The following is a 16,284-nucleotide window of genomic DNA, read 5'->3' as shown; positions in this document are numbered from 1 at the left end:
TTAAATGGGCCGAACATCAGATGGATTTATAATTTCACTCTATCTACTCGGCCCATTCAATTTTATTTGAAATGTGGCCTATTCAATTTTCAAAACTATGAAAATGGGACTTTCTTCCGTGGCATTGAATTTCAGATAGCATCATGTCTTTTTTTTTTTTGAAAAAAAAATATAGCATCATGTCGGTGAATAGTTATCGATTATCATAAGTTTTCTTATTACTAGGATTATACCCGTGCGATGCACGGAGAGACTATTTACAATTTGTTAAAATAAATTAAACAATTTACATATTGTACTCATTTTAATTATTATTTTTACCACTTTTTAAAGAGTAATGTTACTCACACACCTCTCTTTTGAGGTGTGTGAGGTGGAATGATGAGAGAGATAGGAAGAAAAGAAAAAGTAAGGGAGAGAAAGTATGAGATGTGATAGATGGTAAGAAGAGAGTGATAGAAACAAAAAGAGGTGGAAATGAAGTGTTTTAAAAATGAGGTGTGTATATATCATTACTCCTTTATAAATGAATTTTAATCATTTTAATACGTATAAATGACACACTCACATATATAGACTTTTTACACTGTTATTATAATTATTTCACAATCATGTTACTATTTTTAGTTTATGTTGCAAAACTCATCCTACACCAATACATCAATGATAAAAAAAATTACATCAATAAGATTTTTTTTGTAATGCGAAAAAAATATAAATAATTTTATTTATCATTATTAATACAGATAACAGTAATACGATGAAACTTTAAGGCAAAGTTTGTCCCTACACTTAAGTATTTTATACTCAAGATGGATTAAAAGGGATATAAGTCATAAAAGGACACACCATATGTAAATAAGTGGTAAAGTTTTAGTTTAATAAGCTAGTTATTTTTCAAATGCTAACAAACTTTGTTATCTTTAATTTTTAAATCACTCTCTTAAGTGTGCTAATTTTCTTTTCAAGTTCCAATAATTCCACCATGATTTGTTTCTTACCTATATCATATGAAACTTTTTCTTCTATACATGTTGAGATATGAAAGGAAATATACAACAACACATGAGCTAAGTTTATTCCACAAGATCTGCTATATATATATATATATATATATATATATATATATATATAGATTTATGAACATTCTCATCCATGTCCTCACTCCAACGTTTTTTATCATATAGAATAGTAAAAAATAAATATAAAAGAACTTTGGAGAGAATATAATGACAGGTACAATAGAACTTGTGTGCTTCATTCATCTTTTATAGCAAGCGCGATCATGACTCTATTTCTGTCCCACTTCCACAAATAGAGACAAAGAGAGCCTGACACACATGAGATGCATCTCCTTCAGAAGGATCATCATTTAGCGATGTGTAAACCATCCAAGCAAGTTCCTTTTTTTGCTTAGGTCGCACCACAACAAAAGCTATAGGTGTACCACCATAGGGACTGTGCTATGCCAATCTCGCAATTTTATCTTTCAAATCAGACCAATACAATGATAAAGCAGTTGCTGCATGTACTCCTTCTTTGCTATGACCAAGAAGCAAAACTCGTTTCTTTGACCCCCAATAAATTTCCTCAATATACTCTATTATCTCTGACATTTTTCTAAACTAAAGGCTCGCTGTAAATCTTTTATCTTTATACAACTATAACTTTCACCTGGGATGGTCATAACATCAAAATTGCGCAGAGCTGGGATGTTCATGAGAAGATCACTTCTTTGCCGAGTAGCCATGATCTACATAATGTAAAAACTGGTTATTTTATATATAAAAGTTTCACTAATACTCTGTACCTCTCATTTATACTTCAATCTTAAATTAGCATTAAATGTAAAGGCAAGAAAAGGGGCTTGAGCAAGATAGACACAATAAGGTCTCGTTTGGAAAAACAGCTTAATTAAGCGCTTATGGTCATAAGCGCTCATGACATAAGCGCTTATTCATAAGCTATTTTTAAAAAATTATTGAAATAAATTAAAACTAAGCTGTATATAAGCACAAGCTGTTTTTCATAAGCTATCCTGAGTAGCTTATGAAAATAAGCTGAAAATAGCTTATGGCAGACCATAAGCTGTTTGCATAAGCCCTCCCAAACACTGGCATAAGAGCTTATGCTGTCAGATAAGCTCAAATAAGCTCTTTCAAACTGGGTCTAAATCTACCTACCTCCACACTTGCTCCATCCTTAGCTATATGTTGTGATGGAACAAATTCAATAATGTAATCACTCACATATAAGAGCTAGTCAAATTCTTTACTCTACTTGTTATTCCTTTCGAGAGTCATTGTCTCCAACTTTGAAATTCTCTAAACACACATGTTACATTGCATCAAGAACATACATAGTATTGAATGTACATTTCATTGAGAGAACATATTTCAGATAGCCACTCATTGAAAATATATATCAAAAAATGAATTAAGGTGGCTACACAATTATAATATTCTACAAATCAAACCACATGTAGAACATGAAATAAACAACGTTTTGCTTCTAGAAAAGAGGAAACATTTTCAATCCCTTCTAATCTACCAAGAGCAATAGATAGTCAATTGGCTCGCATAGATTGGAAAAAATGTATATATCAGCTAGATTTGGTATGTCGTTAAATAAAGCCAGTGGAAAAGAAAGCATTTTTACAGATGTTTCAATAAGCGACAGACTTGTAATCCTTACTTTCAATTTCTAAGTCTCTTTGGAGTCATTCACTTGTACAATTGAGTTAACTCTTCGTGGCATATCTGATTAATACAGATCACAAGATCAAAAGAAGAAGAAAAAAAGGTCAAAATGTGCATAAATCAAGCGTCGAAGAAGAAATAATGAGCCACAACCTAAGAATCAGATCAAGTGGTGTTAAAGGGACTGCTTGGACCATTTAGGCTTCTTTACCTGAATTTTAGCCTACTATCTTCCACCAGACTCAGTCACCCCATTTTGCACTCTAATTTTTCAAGATTGTAGATAGTCTAATTATCAATATCACACACACACACACACTCAGTCACCACAATTTCATTTCTTGTTTTCAGATTCAGCTATAAAAATTCATTAGGATTAAGAACTCGGGTATTTGTACATTAGCTATCAATACACTATATTTGACCTGGCCATTTTGCCCTATGACCGTAAAAAACGCCAATGTAGACAATAACCAAGAAAGTTATATTATTTTGTGACTACTGACTTCATTTTTACATGGCATTAACAAAAAAATTAAAAAGATAAAGATAGTTAGCTCATACTATACTGTGAAAGGTTAGATAAATTTTTATGTAGAACTATAGTTAAAAAACATCTAAAGAGATAGTGACATTGGTGCTATGCATGAAACCTCATAGTCTCACTTCGTTATTGCCATCAAGAAGAGACTAATGCCTACCAATTGCAACAGCAAAAGATGCAATGAAACGGAAAAATCAATCTAATTGTTGCTTCAATCATGGCTTAATTTTCAAAATCTGATAAACAATGGTTAATTTCCTAAAAGACTAACAAAGTAACAATGCAAAAAATAAAGATAATAATAAAATATGAAACTACAAAAATATTAAATCCAATTCCACAATCATGTGATGAGATCACTTGTGCTTGCTGAATTTTTTATGAGGTTGTGGTGGCAGTCTACCATTTCCATGCGTTTCACCATATCATGAATTATAAGGACCTTGGGATGGACATGGGCTAAGAAAGAAATTATATGGGAGCTCAAACCATGACTATTTCATACTCTACTATGTCTACAAACACACCACAATTACACAAAGAGAAACATCAGTAGAGCAAAACAGAAACAAAGATTACATCAAGGCACTAAAGGAAAAAACTAAGCTAAAAACAGCACCCCCCAGCACAAGCCAAACCTTCCTCAATCTATGCGCATTATTGGCCCAAGGGGGGACAAAAAACCAGCATAATAAACTGGTCTAGAAACAGAAACATCACGCTGCCAGATGCAAGAACAAACTCCCAATAGCACTCCCACAAATTCAGCCTAACACATTGTACCTTTCCACCTTCAGCAAGCAGCCACAAACAGAAGAATAGCACAAAGACAGCACAAGATTTAAGGCAGCAAAGGCACCAGAATTTTCCGTATAGAAATCAGCTTTATGATTAGAGCAGAGACCAGATTGGTGTCTTGTTTACCAAGGAAGCATAAAATTCAAATAGAATTCCACCATTAACTTAGTGCTTTAGAAACATACTGAAGAGTAGTTAAAGAATATGGAACATATTATCCTCACAAATTAAAGACTAAGAACTGTGTGTTGTTGTTTACCCTCCCCCACCCCCACAACCCACAACCCACAATTCCCGGTATATCTTTCAGATATAAACTTCTTCAGAAAATTGAAGGACAAAATACTAACAAAACAATCAACTTATCAAGTACAAACTTGTATTTAAAGAGACTAACAATGTTATATGGAAACAATATACTCTGCATCAGATCGCTAGTTTCAACACACATCACCGATCAAAATCCCAAACATTCAGCAAAAGTTTTTATCATCACATACCATATTAAAAAATTCCCTAAATAAACTACAACAATTATACCCAGGAAAAAACATAAAATAATTTTAAAAGCACTAAAAGAGTTCTTTACAAGTCACCTCTTCCACCGATAATCCTTTTAATGCTTCCTTTTATTTCTCGTAAAAAACTCCTTGTATCCCTGACAGTCTCCCATTCGCATGTTGCTCCTTGTACAAAAATTAGTATCAATGCAATCTTGTACACCTTTCCTTCACAAAGCTCCAACCTGAATTTGGAGATCATGGCCTTCCGAGCACTTGCCTCGATTTTTTGACCCTAAAATTAACAACAAACATACTCAATACAGTACTAACGCTAAAAATAAGTCAATTAAAGAATTAATGTACATTAAATAAACACTGAGATTATTTTTTTTTTTGAAAGTTAAGTGATATTTTCATCAATTATTTTGCTTTCTCAGAGGCTAAGGCAAGTAAAAATTAATAATTGGAAAACACCCACACTACTCAACCTCTAATGAACCAAGGGTCTATCAGCTGACATTATAATGTAAGAAATACTTGATATTAAATGAATACAGTTCCAAGCATATCAATAGACCAACGATAACTTGAATCCAAGAAACTGTGCCCACAAAAACTACAAAAATAAAATTTAATGTCTCAGAAAAACAAAACCATCAAAGACAAATATTAGTAGTCCATATCAAGAAACAGAACACCAAAGCTGGTGCGGTAACCTTTCAACATCAAATATGGATGGCCGCCACAACATGTAATTTCTTTATGGACAGTGTTTTGATCTCTTCATACCCAGATCCATTAACAACAGTGAATTTGAGAAATATTGTGCTCAAGTTCATAGAAATCAGTAATCGAATTCCCGGGGATGAACTTAAGATCATGAAGTGTGGATCTAAACCTCAGTCCATTTGCAAGTAATTTTTTCCTGGGCAGAGACTCTTGAAGGGATTCACATGGCCACCCACACGACAAATGAATCAAAGCAAAAGAAATGAGAGAAAATGCAAGCAGGGGTACTGGGCTAAAAACACAATATGAACATCAACATGGTTCAATTTATAGCAACGAATTTAGAATTCTCCAGATCAAATCAGAGAAGCTGTAAAGGAATTAGGTGAGGAGATAGGGTATAGGATCACAACCTGTAAAGCAGAAAACACAGTTGTTTTGAAAAGTAAATAGATGTCAAAAGTACCATGGTTTGTAGATAGGGAGAAGCGAAGATAGATAATAGATGAGCTCCATAGCATAGTAGCATCCAACGATTACAGCCAATCTAGCGGAAGGAAGTACAAGATGAAGTGGAACAGCTGTTGATGAAGTGACGGCGGCATAGTCGGTGAATAGATTAGGAATCATAGGTTCAGAACGATGGGCACTTACGCGAAGTGGTGGGACGACGGTGGCCGGATTTAACGGAAGAAAGGTGATAGGGTTCATGTCTGGTAACCCTAGTTGAACAGAAAACTGACAGAAAGGAGAGGAAAGCACATAACGTACACGGGAGAAAGGGAGAGATTGAGTGCTGCTAACCCTATGGAAATAGAACCTATCATTCAACTAAAGAAGCCCAAATAAGAAATAGGCCCAACTATCTAACAACTGCAACAACAAAAAAATGGTGCACTATGAACAGTGAAATTGCACCTTGCATTTTAAGTTAGTAGATAATATGGATTATTTATTATTAATTTTACTCTAGCAAGTTAAGTTATGACTCAAGTGGTGTATGTTTATGTTCTGTACTAGAGAAGCTTACGTAAGAGAAGATAAGAAAGCTAACCCTAGCAGAGCACTAAAAATGGCAAAGATGTCATAAAAGGTAAATTCTCATTAATGTTGAAAAGGTGTCTCGTACAGGTTGATGACCTCCCCTTTTATAGAGGGTGTGGTCATGATATGGACTTTTCCTATATTTGGGCCTGACAATCAGGGCCCAAATCCCTATGCATATAAGACAAATCCAAAAGAATCTTCCAGCTGGCTCGTGGGTCCACCTAAGGAAGGGCAGAGATATTCGTTGTGTCGTTGATTCCCGCCATGGCTGTCTTTGCTCAGTTGATTGCTCGTTTTGGGCTGGCATAAGCATCCTTTATGTCCCGCCCAGTCCACATGCCCCCAAGACATGAGGCTCGGGTAACTTGAGTCGAAATGTCTTTAATATGCTACTTCGTCGCCCGATTTTATTGTTTACCTTGTGAGGTGTCATGATATCACCATTTCTCGTGGTCGCGGGAACGTCGCCACATTATTGTTTATTCACTCATCGCTATTTCGTTGTTCCTTAATACATCGCCCTTTTTATTTTCGTTGATACATCGCCATTATCATAACCGTCAATCATGTCTTTTCAACTGACGCACGTAATCCTTGTTTTCCGGGATTTCGTCATCATTTGCCATGAATGCGGTTTCCGGTTGTGCGTCTCGAGGAGTTACATCTTTTCACTTCATACCTTTTCAAATTTCAAATCCCACGACTCTTCACGATCTTCCCCACTCATTCTCTCTCCTCCTTTTTCCTCTATAAAAACCCCTTTTTACCTTTCACTTTTCACTTTTCTGAAACTCTTTCCCTGAAACTTTCTCTGAAATTCTTACTTTCTCCTTTTTGAACTCCGGCGAACCTCCGCTCACTCCGGCCGTCGTCATTGCGCGGTGTTCTCCCATAGCAAACGTCCTACTTACCCAATCTTCCACCGCTTCCTCCAGTGAGTTCTTTCTCTTTCTTGAAACTGTTCATCTTCCTCTTTTATCTTCTTGAATTTGTTCATCTTCTTCTTTTTTTCTTTTTGAATTTGTTCATCTTCTTCTTTCTTCTTTTTATGAAATTACCCAGCATGTCGTTAAAAAATATTAGCTTTTCTTCCCTGGAACTTTCTTCACCCTCTACAGAGGGGGAAGTTTCTGCCCCCACTGTTATTGAAATTCAATCCTCGCCTTCCACTCACGAGGATTCCGGGCCCGCCGGCTCTGTAGACTCTATTCTTTCTTCTAATGGAGATTTATCTTCACCCGAATGGCGTACAAACGTGCATTTGGTTGAAGATAAATGTCTTTGGCGTTCCATTTGGGGCAGTATTGGGAGCATCAACTCGCTTCGAATATCTGCCCAAGGGTTTACGAAGATAAATCCCGCCACCTCTAATAACGAAGATCTTCAGTTGAATGTTCTTCCATGTGGCGAGGATGATTGTGTTCTTTTACGCAAAGAGCCATCTGATGAATCGCCCGATTTCTTTTTCGTTTATGGTTATTTTTTCCTGGACTTGAATATTAAACTTCCTTTCTCGCCTTTTATATGCCACGTTCTATCCTTTCTGAACGTGGCGCCTTGTCAACTCCAGCCCAACGCCTGGGGTTTTATCCGTTGCTTTGAAATCCTTTGCGAACATTTGAGCTTCACTCCCACCTACCCCTTGTTTTTTCTTTTCTATAAGTCAGTCACCACGAAACCTACATCCGTGAAGTGGGTTCCCCTTTTAGCCCGCAAGAAAATGAGCCGATTTACCGCCCTGAAGAGCCATTACAAAGTGTGGCAGAAAAAATACTTCAAAGTTATGGAGTCGCCTGAAATAAAGAACTTGTTTCGAGATTCCGACAATAATCCTCTCTTCCCTTTTTATTGGACAAAAAATCCTCGCCGAAAAATCTCTGTTTCGTATAACGCCTTGGATGATTCTGAGCGAGGGATCGCCGATTATCTCCGCACACTGCCAGTAATCTCTGGTCATGACTTGATTGAGGCGTCGAAATCCGGCACCTTAAATCAATTTTTTAGTAAGTTTATAATCTTCGCACATAACTTGCTTTTCTTTTTGTTCATGTGCCCTGTCTAACTGATACTTTCCGTGTAGCTACAATGGGAAAAAGCAAGGTCGACGCTAACCCGCTAAAGATGAAAGAATACCTCGCCCAATCTACTGCGGCGGCGAGGAAAAGGGCCGCCGAGCTTGAACAGAAGAAAAAGAACAAAGGTGCTTCGGACTCTGATAACGTCAGGGACCCTAAGCGCCAAAGAACCTCAGGCGCTGCTGAAAAAACTGCTGGTGGTAAACCTCTTCACCAGTCAACTCTCAATCCAACTGGTTTGGCTTCCAAGAGTCAACCCTCGGAGAAAAAGAAGGGACATGACAATGTCCCGCCACCCCACCAGGATCCAAGTATGTTGATCAACCGCCCGCCAACTCCATTTAGCCATGTTGGCACTAGCTCAGCCATTGGCGGCGAGGCTCCTCCCCCTTTGCTGAGTTTATCTGATCCTCACTTTAACGGGTTGGACTTCATGGCTCGAACTTTTGACAACCGAATTCACAAAGATGTTTCCGGTCGAGGCCCCCCCAACATTGCTTCCCTGGCCATTTTCCATGCGCTTTCTGCCGCCAGTACCGTGGCGGGCATGGCTTAGTGTGTGAAAGAATTGCAGTCGGCCAAGAATCGTTTTGAGAAGAAGGCGACTGATTATAAGGCTGCATATGAGCGAGCAAAAGTCGATGCTGAGACAGCCAACAAACATTTGAAGTCTGCTGAGGAGAAATGCGCTAAGTTAACTGATGACTTGGCTGCTTCTAACCTGCTCCTTCAGAAGACCAAGTCTCTGAAAGAAGCCATCAATGTCAAACACACTGCTGTTCAGGCTAAGTGCCAAAGGCTGGAGAAGAAGTATGAACGCCTGAATGCTTCCATTTTAGGGCGCGCCTCCCTCCAATTTGCTCAAGGCTTTCTGGCGGCCAAAGAGCAAATAAGTGTTGTTGAACCGGGCTTTGATCTTTTCCGTATCGGGTATCTGAAGGAGATCAAGGATGGTCAAGTGGTTGGCGACGATGATGTTGGCCTCGACCTTCTTCCTCAATTAATCAATTTGATTCTGAAAGTGAGCCTGAGGAAGGAAATGGCGAAGATGGGAATGACCAGGACAAGAATGAGGATCAAGGAAAGGAAGACCCTCAAGCTGTCGCAAGCCAGGACAACAACGCCAACAATGAGAACCTGGCTTGAATTTATTCTGTTTTTATTTTGTTAAGTCAAAATTTGCTTTGGGCTTTGCCCTTTTGTTTATTGTCGTTTTAAATCATGTATGGGCTTCGCCCCTTTCGTACCTTTAATGAAGTTCGTTTAAGTTCGTTTGTTGTTACCTTGAAGTTGTTACCTTGAAGTTGTTTACCAAATTTTGTTGTTATTTAGGTTTATATACCTTGGCCGATTTTTCGACGAGGCTTGGTTTCTAGTGGCCACTAGAATTGCCAAGGCTTGTAATATTTGATGGCGATACTTTCTTATTCCGAAAGGTTTATTCGCGGTATTATATACCTTGATACGATTTGCACTGCATAAACTCGTAATATAAATCAAAAAATAAGCAAGTCTTTTTGAAATGATTTTTTCATTACTTTCCATACTTGGGAACAATTATCCCTTCATTCTTTACATATATGCCGCCTCATTAAAAACCTTTCCAAAGAAAGGGAAAAAGAGTGCGGCTTCATTCGCTTTTGTTGTTCCCTTTAACTAAAATACTGCTTCAAATGTGAGGCGTTCCATGTTCGTGGAACCTTTTGACCGTTAAGTTGTTCCAATTTATAAGCTCCTCCTCCAACGTCGCCTATAATCCTGTAAGGCCCGCCCCAATTGGGCGAAAGTTTGTTGTGTTTTTCAGGTATAGTATTTTTTCGGAGCACTAAGTCTCCTACCCTCATCGTTCTTGGCACCACTTTCGTTGAGAATTTTCTTGCGACCTTCACTTTCCCCGCCTCATTCCTTATGTGCGCCTCCCGTTGTTCCTCAGGCAGCATGATTAGATTTGCTATCAAATTTCCCCCGTTGTCATTCTCATTAAACCGAGCTACTCACCAACTTTGGTTTTCAATTTCCACAGGGAGCATGACATCAGTTCCATAAGTTAAATGATATGGGGTTTCCCTCGTGCTTGACTGTTCAGTGGTGTTATATGCCCATAGGACGCCTGGTAATTCTTCCGCCCAAAGTCCTTTCGCTTCATCCAGCTTCTTCTTTAAGCCTTTCAAAATAACCTTGTTAGCTGACTCAGCCTGTCCATTGGTTTGTGGATGTTCTACCGAGGCAAATCGCATTTCAATTCCCATTTCCGCGCAAAATTCCCGGGTGACATTACTTGTAAATTGGGTCCCATTGTCCATTATCAATGCCATGGGAACCCCAAATCTGCACACAATTCTTCACCACAGAAAATTCCTGACCTTGGCGGCTGTGATAGTCGCCACTGCTTCAGCTTCTATCCATTTGATGAAGTAATCAACCGCCATGATGATATACTTCATTTGTGCCTTTGCTACTGGGAATGGTCCTAAAATGTCAGTCCCCCACATAGCGAATGGCCAAGGTGCCATCATGGTTGTTAATTCTTCCGGTGGAGCCTTATGTAGGTCAGAAAAGACTTGACACTTTTCACATTTCTTGACATATTCCAGACAGTCCTTCTTCATCGTTGGCCAATAAAATCCTGCCCTCAATACCTTTACTGCTAATGATCGCCCACCGATATGACTGGAGCACACTCCTTCGTGGACTTCCGCCATTATCCCCGGGGCATCCTTAGTGTCAACACACTTGAGCATAGGAGACATAATTCCCCGCCGATATAACTCATCATCTACCAGCGTATAAAAACTGGCCTCCCTACGTTTTGCTCTCGTGTTTAGATCGTCATCCTTTGGAGGATTTTCCAGGAGAATCTTGATTGACTCCATCCAAGAAGGCTCGCCTTCAGTCACTGACTTGACTGCTTTTAACTTCACTTCCACCAAATCAATACTTGGGCGAGGAAGGGTTTCTTGGATGACTGTCTGGTAATTGCCCAATCGCCAGCACATCAGCCCTCTCGGAACATGTTCTATCCTTACATTTTTTTATCTCCATCATTAATCTGCGTACGACTTCCAAGTATTTAGAAAGTTGCGGATCCTTCACTTGATACTCGCCTTTTACCTGCTTAACAACCAACTGCGAATCTCCTTTGATGAATAACTTCTGGACGCCTAACTCAATGGCTAGCCTTAAGCCGGCGATCAAAGCCTCATATTTGGATTGATTGTTGCTCGCCTTGAACTCGAATTTCAGAGATTGTTCGATTACCATTTTGTCTGGACTTTCAATAGTTATCCCAGCCCCACTTCCAGTGTCATTGGAGGATCCATCCACAGATAGGACTCATTCTCCTTGAGTTTTCTCACCTTCCGTGGGTTAATTCTGCCACGAAGTCGATCAAACTTTGGATTGTAACTTGGCCCCTTGGCTCGTATTGTATATCATATTCTGATAACTCAACTGACCAGCTGACCAATCGCCCTGATAAATCAGGCTTCTGGAGTACCTGCCTTAAGGGGACATCGGTTTTAACCTTGACTTGGAAACTTTGAAAATATGGCCTGAGGCGCCTCGCTGTTTTCAGAATTGCCAAAGCCGCCTTTTCAATTTTTTGGTACCGCAATTCCGCCCCTTGCAAAGTATGGCTCACAAAATATATAACCTTCTGCTTTTTTCCTTCTTCCTGGAGCAACACCGTACTCACCGCCTTGTCAGTGACTGCTAAGTAGAGTATCAAAGGAACGCCTGGCGTTGGCTTGGAAAGTACTAGTAGCGTTGCTAATGTTTCTTTCAACTTGGTAAAAGCTTGTTCGCATGCCTCTGTCCATTGAAACTTCAAATTCTATTTTAAACAAGTGAAGAATGGGGCCGCTTTGTCGCCCGCCATCGGCAAAAAACGTGATAAGGCGGCCATTCGTCCTGTTAAACGTTGAACCTCCTTTACACTTGTTGGGCTTTTTATTTCCAAGATCGCTTTCCCCTTATCAGGATTCACTTCTATCCCCCTTGATGTTAACATGAAACCCAGGAACTTTCCCCCCTGAATCCCAAAAGAACATTTCTCAGGATTTAACTTCATTCCATATGTTCTTAATTGAGCAAACGCTTCCTTTAGATCATCGCAGTGGTCACCAGCCATGGCTGACTTAACGATCATGTCATCCACATATACCTCCATATTCCTGCCTACTTGTCTGGAAAAATTTTTATCCATGAGCCGTTGGTACGTAGCTCCTGCATTCTTCAAACCAAAAGGCATTGTCTTGTAACAATAATTCGCCTGATTAGTCATGAATGCTGTACTTTCCTCGTCTGAAGGATGCATCATAATTTGGTTATAGCCTGAGTAGGCATCCATGAGACTTAAAAGTTCATTTCCGGAAGCGCCATCCACAAGCTTATCCACATTGGGAAGCGGATACGAATCTTTGGGACACACTTTGTTCAAACTTGTGTAGTCCGTGCACATTCGCCATTTCCCATTGACCTTCTTGACCATTACAACATTGGCGAGCCAAGTTGGGTACTGCACCTCACGGATGAAGCGAGCCTTGATTAATTTCTCAGCCTCTAGTTGCACTGCCTTATTCTTTTCATCACTCATTCTTCGCCTTGGCTGGATGACTGATGTCGCCCCGGGTCGTATGGCCAGTTTATGAGTGATCACATTGGGGTCAATTCCTGGTACATCATTGATGGTCCATGCAAAGAGATCCAAATTATCACCTAGAAGGGTGATCAATCTTTTCTCTTGCTCCTTTGTTAAACTGCTTCCAATCTTTAAAAACTTATCCTTGATTTGCACCTGCTTGGTTTCTTCCAGAGGTTGTGGGCGAAAATCATCAGCATCGGCTCTTGGGTCTAGACTAAACCCTTCTTGTGGAAAGATTTCTGTAATTCGGTGGCTTTCCTTGGCGGCCTTTCGCCCATAGAGCGCCACACTTCTTAAATAACATTCTCTTGCTGCATTCTGGTCTACGCGCAGTATCCCGACCTTCCCATTGCAGGCTAGATATTTGACAGTTAAGTGAGCAGTTGAAATGACAGCTCATAACTTGTTGAGAGTATCCCGCCCCAGGAGTACATTGTAATTGGCTCTACATTCCAAGACTAGGTACTTCACCTGAAATTTCTTAACGAACTCTCCTTCTCCAAAGGCAGTTGGTATTTCCACATATCCCCGCACATTGACACGATCCCCTGTAAATCCCACCAGGGTTCCTTTATATGGTTTCAAGTCTGACTCCTTTAACCTCAGGCGATCAAAGGCATCCCCGTAAATGATGTCCGCCGAAGATCTCTGGTCTAAAAACACTTTTTTCGTCATGTAATTGTTAACCCTGATTGTTACTACAATTGGGTCGTTGTCATGGGGAATAACATGCGCAAAATCCTGAGGGGTGAATATAATGGGAGAGTGATTCAACCAACATTCGCCCTCGTACGCCTCATGTACTGAGTGTACTGCCGCCACATAACGCTTTCTAGCCTTGCTTGAAATCGCACCTCCTCCAAATCCTCCTGCAATGGATGAGCATTCTCCAACTGGATCGCCCAACTCTTCAACTACCTCCTTTCCTTTACCTTTGTCCCCTTGTGTCATCTTAGTGGCATCTGGTGTTGTTGCGTCTTTAACAAAATTTGCTAAATGGCCAGCCTTAATCAGGCGATCAATCTCCCGCCTCAAGTTCCAACAGTTATCCATGGTATGCCCCAACGTTTTGTGATACTCACACCATCTATTTATATCCACATTAGTTGGCGGCCGCCTAGGCGGCGGAGGATATTGTACAACATTTGTCTGCCCAACTGCTTTCAAAATGGTGCTTAGGGGAGCATTCAACTTAGTAAGCGGGACTGGAGCTGGCGAGGCACCGTGCTGGCCAGCCGAGGCTGCAGTGGGACCTTGGGGATTTCTGTGCCATGTATTTTGGAATCCGGGTTTGGAGTTTTGATATGGTCCCGGTCTTGGTATACGCGGAGTTTGAGCTATCCTGGTTTCCTTTCCCGCCTTAGGTTTCTCCTGTGGAACACCGCCAGATTGGGTCTGCTTGCGCCCTTCCTCCCTCTCTTGTTTTTTCTGATCATCTTGTTCAATTAGGATGAATTCCTGAACGCGAGCGCGAAGATCCATCATGTCCCTCGCTGGTCGCCTTGTTAAGTCTCGGTTTAAATCCCCCGCCCGAAGGCCATTTTTGAAAGACGCCAAGCATACATCCGGGTTATCCTCCTCCAGCTGAACTGCCATCTTACTGAAACGTGCCATGTAGGTTTTTAACTTCTCGCCTGGCTGCTGATGTATGCTGATGAGATCAAACATAGTTGCTTTTGTAGTTTTGTTGGCGGAGAATTGAGTTAGGAATTTGGTAGACAGATCGGTAAAATTGTCAATGGAGAAGGGCGGTTGTCTGATGAACCACTACATCGCCATTCCTTTGAATGTTGAAGGCAATAATTTGCACTTCACCGCGTCCGTTGCCCCACCAATTACCATTTTGGTGTTAAAATATCTCAGATGTTCCATGGGATCAGAGTCGCCTGAGAAGGCGTCTAATGCCATTGTTTGCAGATGCTTTGGTATGTCTACCTTGGTGATGGCTGGAACAAAGGGTTGAAATTCGACTACGTCCTCTGCCTCAAGACGTTGCCCTTGCTTAAAATCTTGCCTCTGAGTTAGATACTCGACTTGGGCTTGCAACTGCTCATTTTGGGTTTGCACCTTCTGCAAAGTATCTAACATTTGTTGCAAAGCCGCGGGCGTGATACCCGTCACTACTTCCTGCGTTTTCCGTGGAGCACTGGTTTTAGGGTCTTCTAAGTTCACATATTCAGGCGGCGTTGATCGTCGCCTGACACCTGGATCTGATTTAGCTATCAGATCTGAAGGTTTTCCCGGAGCTACATTCACCAGTGACGCTGGTGACTGCGCCACTGAGTGGACCCCCTCCGAGGAAGCCTCTTGTTCTTGCTCGTGAAGCATAGGACGATTGTTGTCCCGTCCGCTGCCGCGGCCGCCGTGACGTCCACCACCTCTCCGGCGATGATCACGGCGACCCACACCGCATGAACGAGTCTCCATGAGTCGTAACTCCCACCTTCTACGTCACTGGTAGATCTAGGTTAGAGCCACAGACGACGCCAATGTTCTGTACTAGAGAAGCTTACGTAAGAGAAGATAAGAAAGCTAACCCTAGCAGAGCACTAAAAATGGCAAAGATGTCATAAAAGGTAAATTCTCATTAATGTTGAAAATGTGTCTCGTACAGGTTGATGACCTCCCCTTTTATAGAGGGTGTGGTGATGATATGGACTTTTCCTATATTTGGGCCTGACAATCAGGGCCCAAATCCCTATGCATATAAGACAAATTCAAAAGAATCTTTTAGCTGGCTCGTGGGTCCACCTAAGGAAGGGCAGAGATATTCGTTGTGTCGTTGATTCCCGCCATGGCTGTCTTTGCTCAGTTGATTGCTCGTTTTGGGCGGGCATAAGCATCCTTTATGTCCCGCCCAGTCCAGTTTAATTTTATTAAATATGATTTTAAGTGTGAGTTTTGTGAATGAAAAAACTCCTGCTTAGAGAATCAACCCACCATGATGTTCCTACCTTAAATGAGTTAATTTTTTTTTATATTTTATCACTTATTTTAAATGTTATTGGGTTACTAATGACTAAGATAATTCTACCGAAACTTTATCTATGATCATCATTTAGAAACCCTTGATGCTTACCCAAAAAAATTAGAAACCCTTGAAAAGTTTCATAGTACCAAGACGTTGTATTTGTCCGACACGTGGGAGACATTTGTCTACAAGTTTTCAAATAACGCCACAACACAAATACCTACGTGGACCGCATTTCCTGGGTCAGCACGAGCCCGCCACACGCCCCGCACTTTC

General features: G+C 40.5%; 1 protein-coding gene across 3 annotated transcripts; it reads right to left on the bottom strand.

Annotated features, from left to right (window-relative positions):
• Positions 1-1,146: 1,146 nt before the first annotated feature.
• LOC130727982 (uncharacterized) lies at positions 1,147-6,090 on the bottom strand. 3 transcript variants are annotated; one of them, XR_009015500.1, is made up of 4 exons: positions 5,740-6,090; positions 4,638-4,836; positions 2,695-2,759; positions 1,147-1,753 (listed from the first exon to the last, which is right to left on the bottom strand). XR_009015500.1 is itself a non-coding variant. In XM_057579298.1 (3 exons), exons 1-3 carry the CDS (start codon positions 5,800-5,802, stop codon positions 1,728-1,730), a joined length of 288 nt encoding a protein of 95 aa, XP_057435281.1. In that variant the 5' UTR covers positions 5,803-6,089; the 3' UTR covers positions 1,153-1,727. The 3 variants fall into 3 exon arrangements, 2 of the variants coding, with proteins under 2 accessions (XP_057435281.1, XP_057435280.1); XM_057579298.1 differs by lacking the exon at positions 2,695-2,759 and having other exon boundaries at positions 1,153-1,753; positions 5,740-6,089; XM_057579297.1 differs by lacking the exon at positions 1,147-1,753 and having other exon boundaries at positions 1,791-2,759.
• Positions 6,091-16,284: the final 10,194 nt, after the last annotated feature.

Source organism: Lotus japonicus, chromosome 1, assembly GCF_012489685.1.
Source record: "Lotus japonicus ecotype B-129 chromosome 1, LjGifu_v1.2".
NCBI lineage: Eukaryota > Viridiplantae > Streptophyta > Magnoliopsida > Fabales > Fabaceae > Lotus > Lotus japonicus.
Note: the sequence above shows the minus strand (reverse complement) of the source record. Positions and strands in the feature narration are given on the sequence as shown.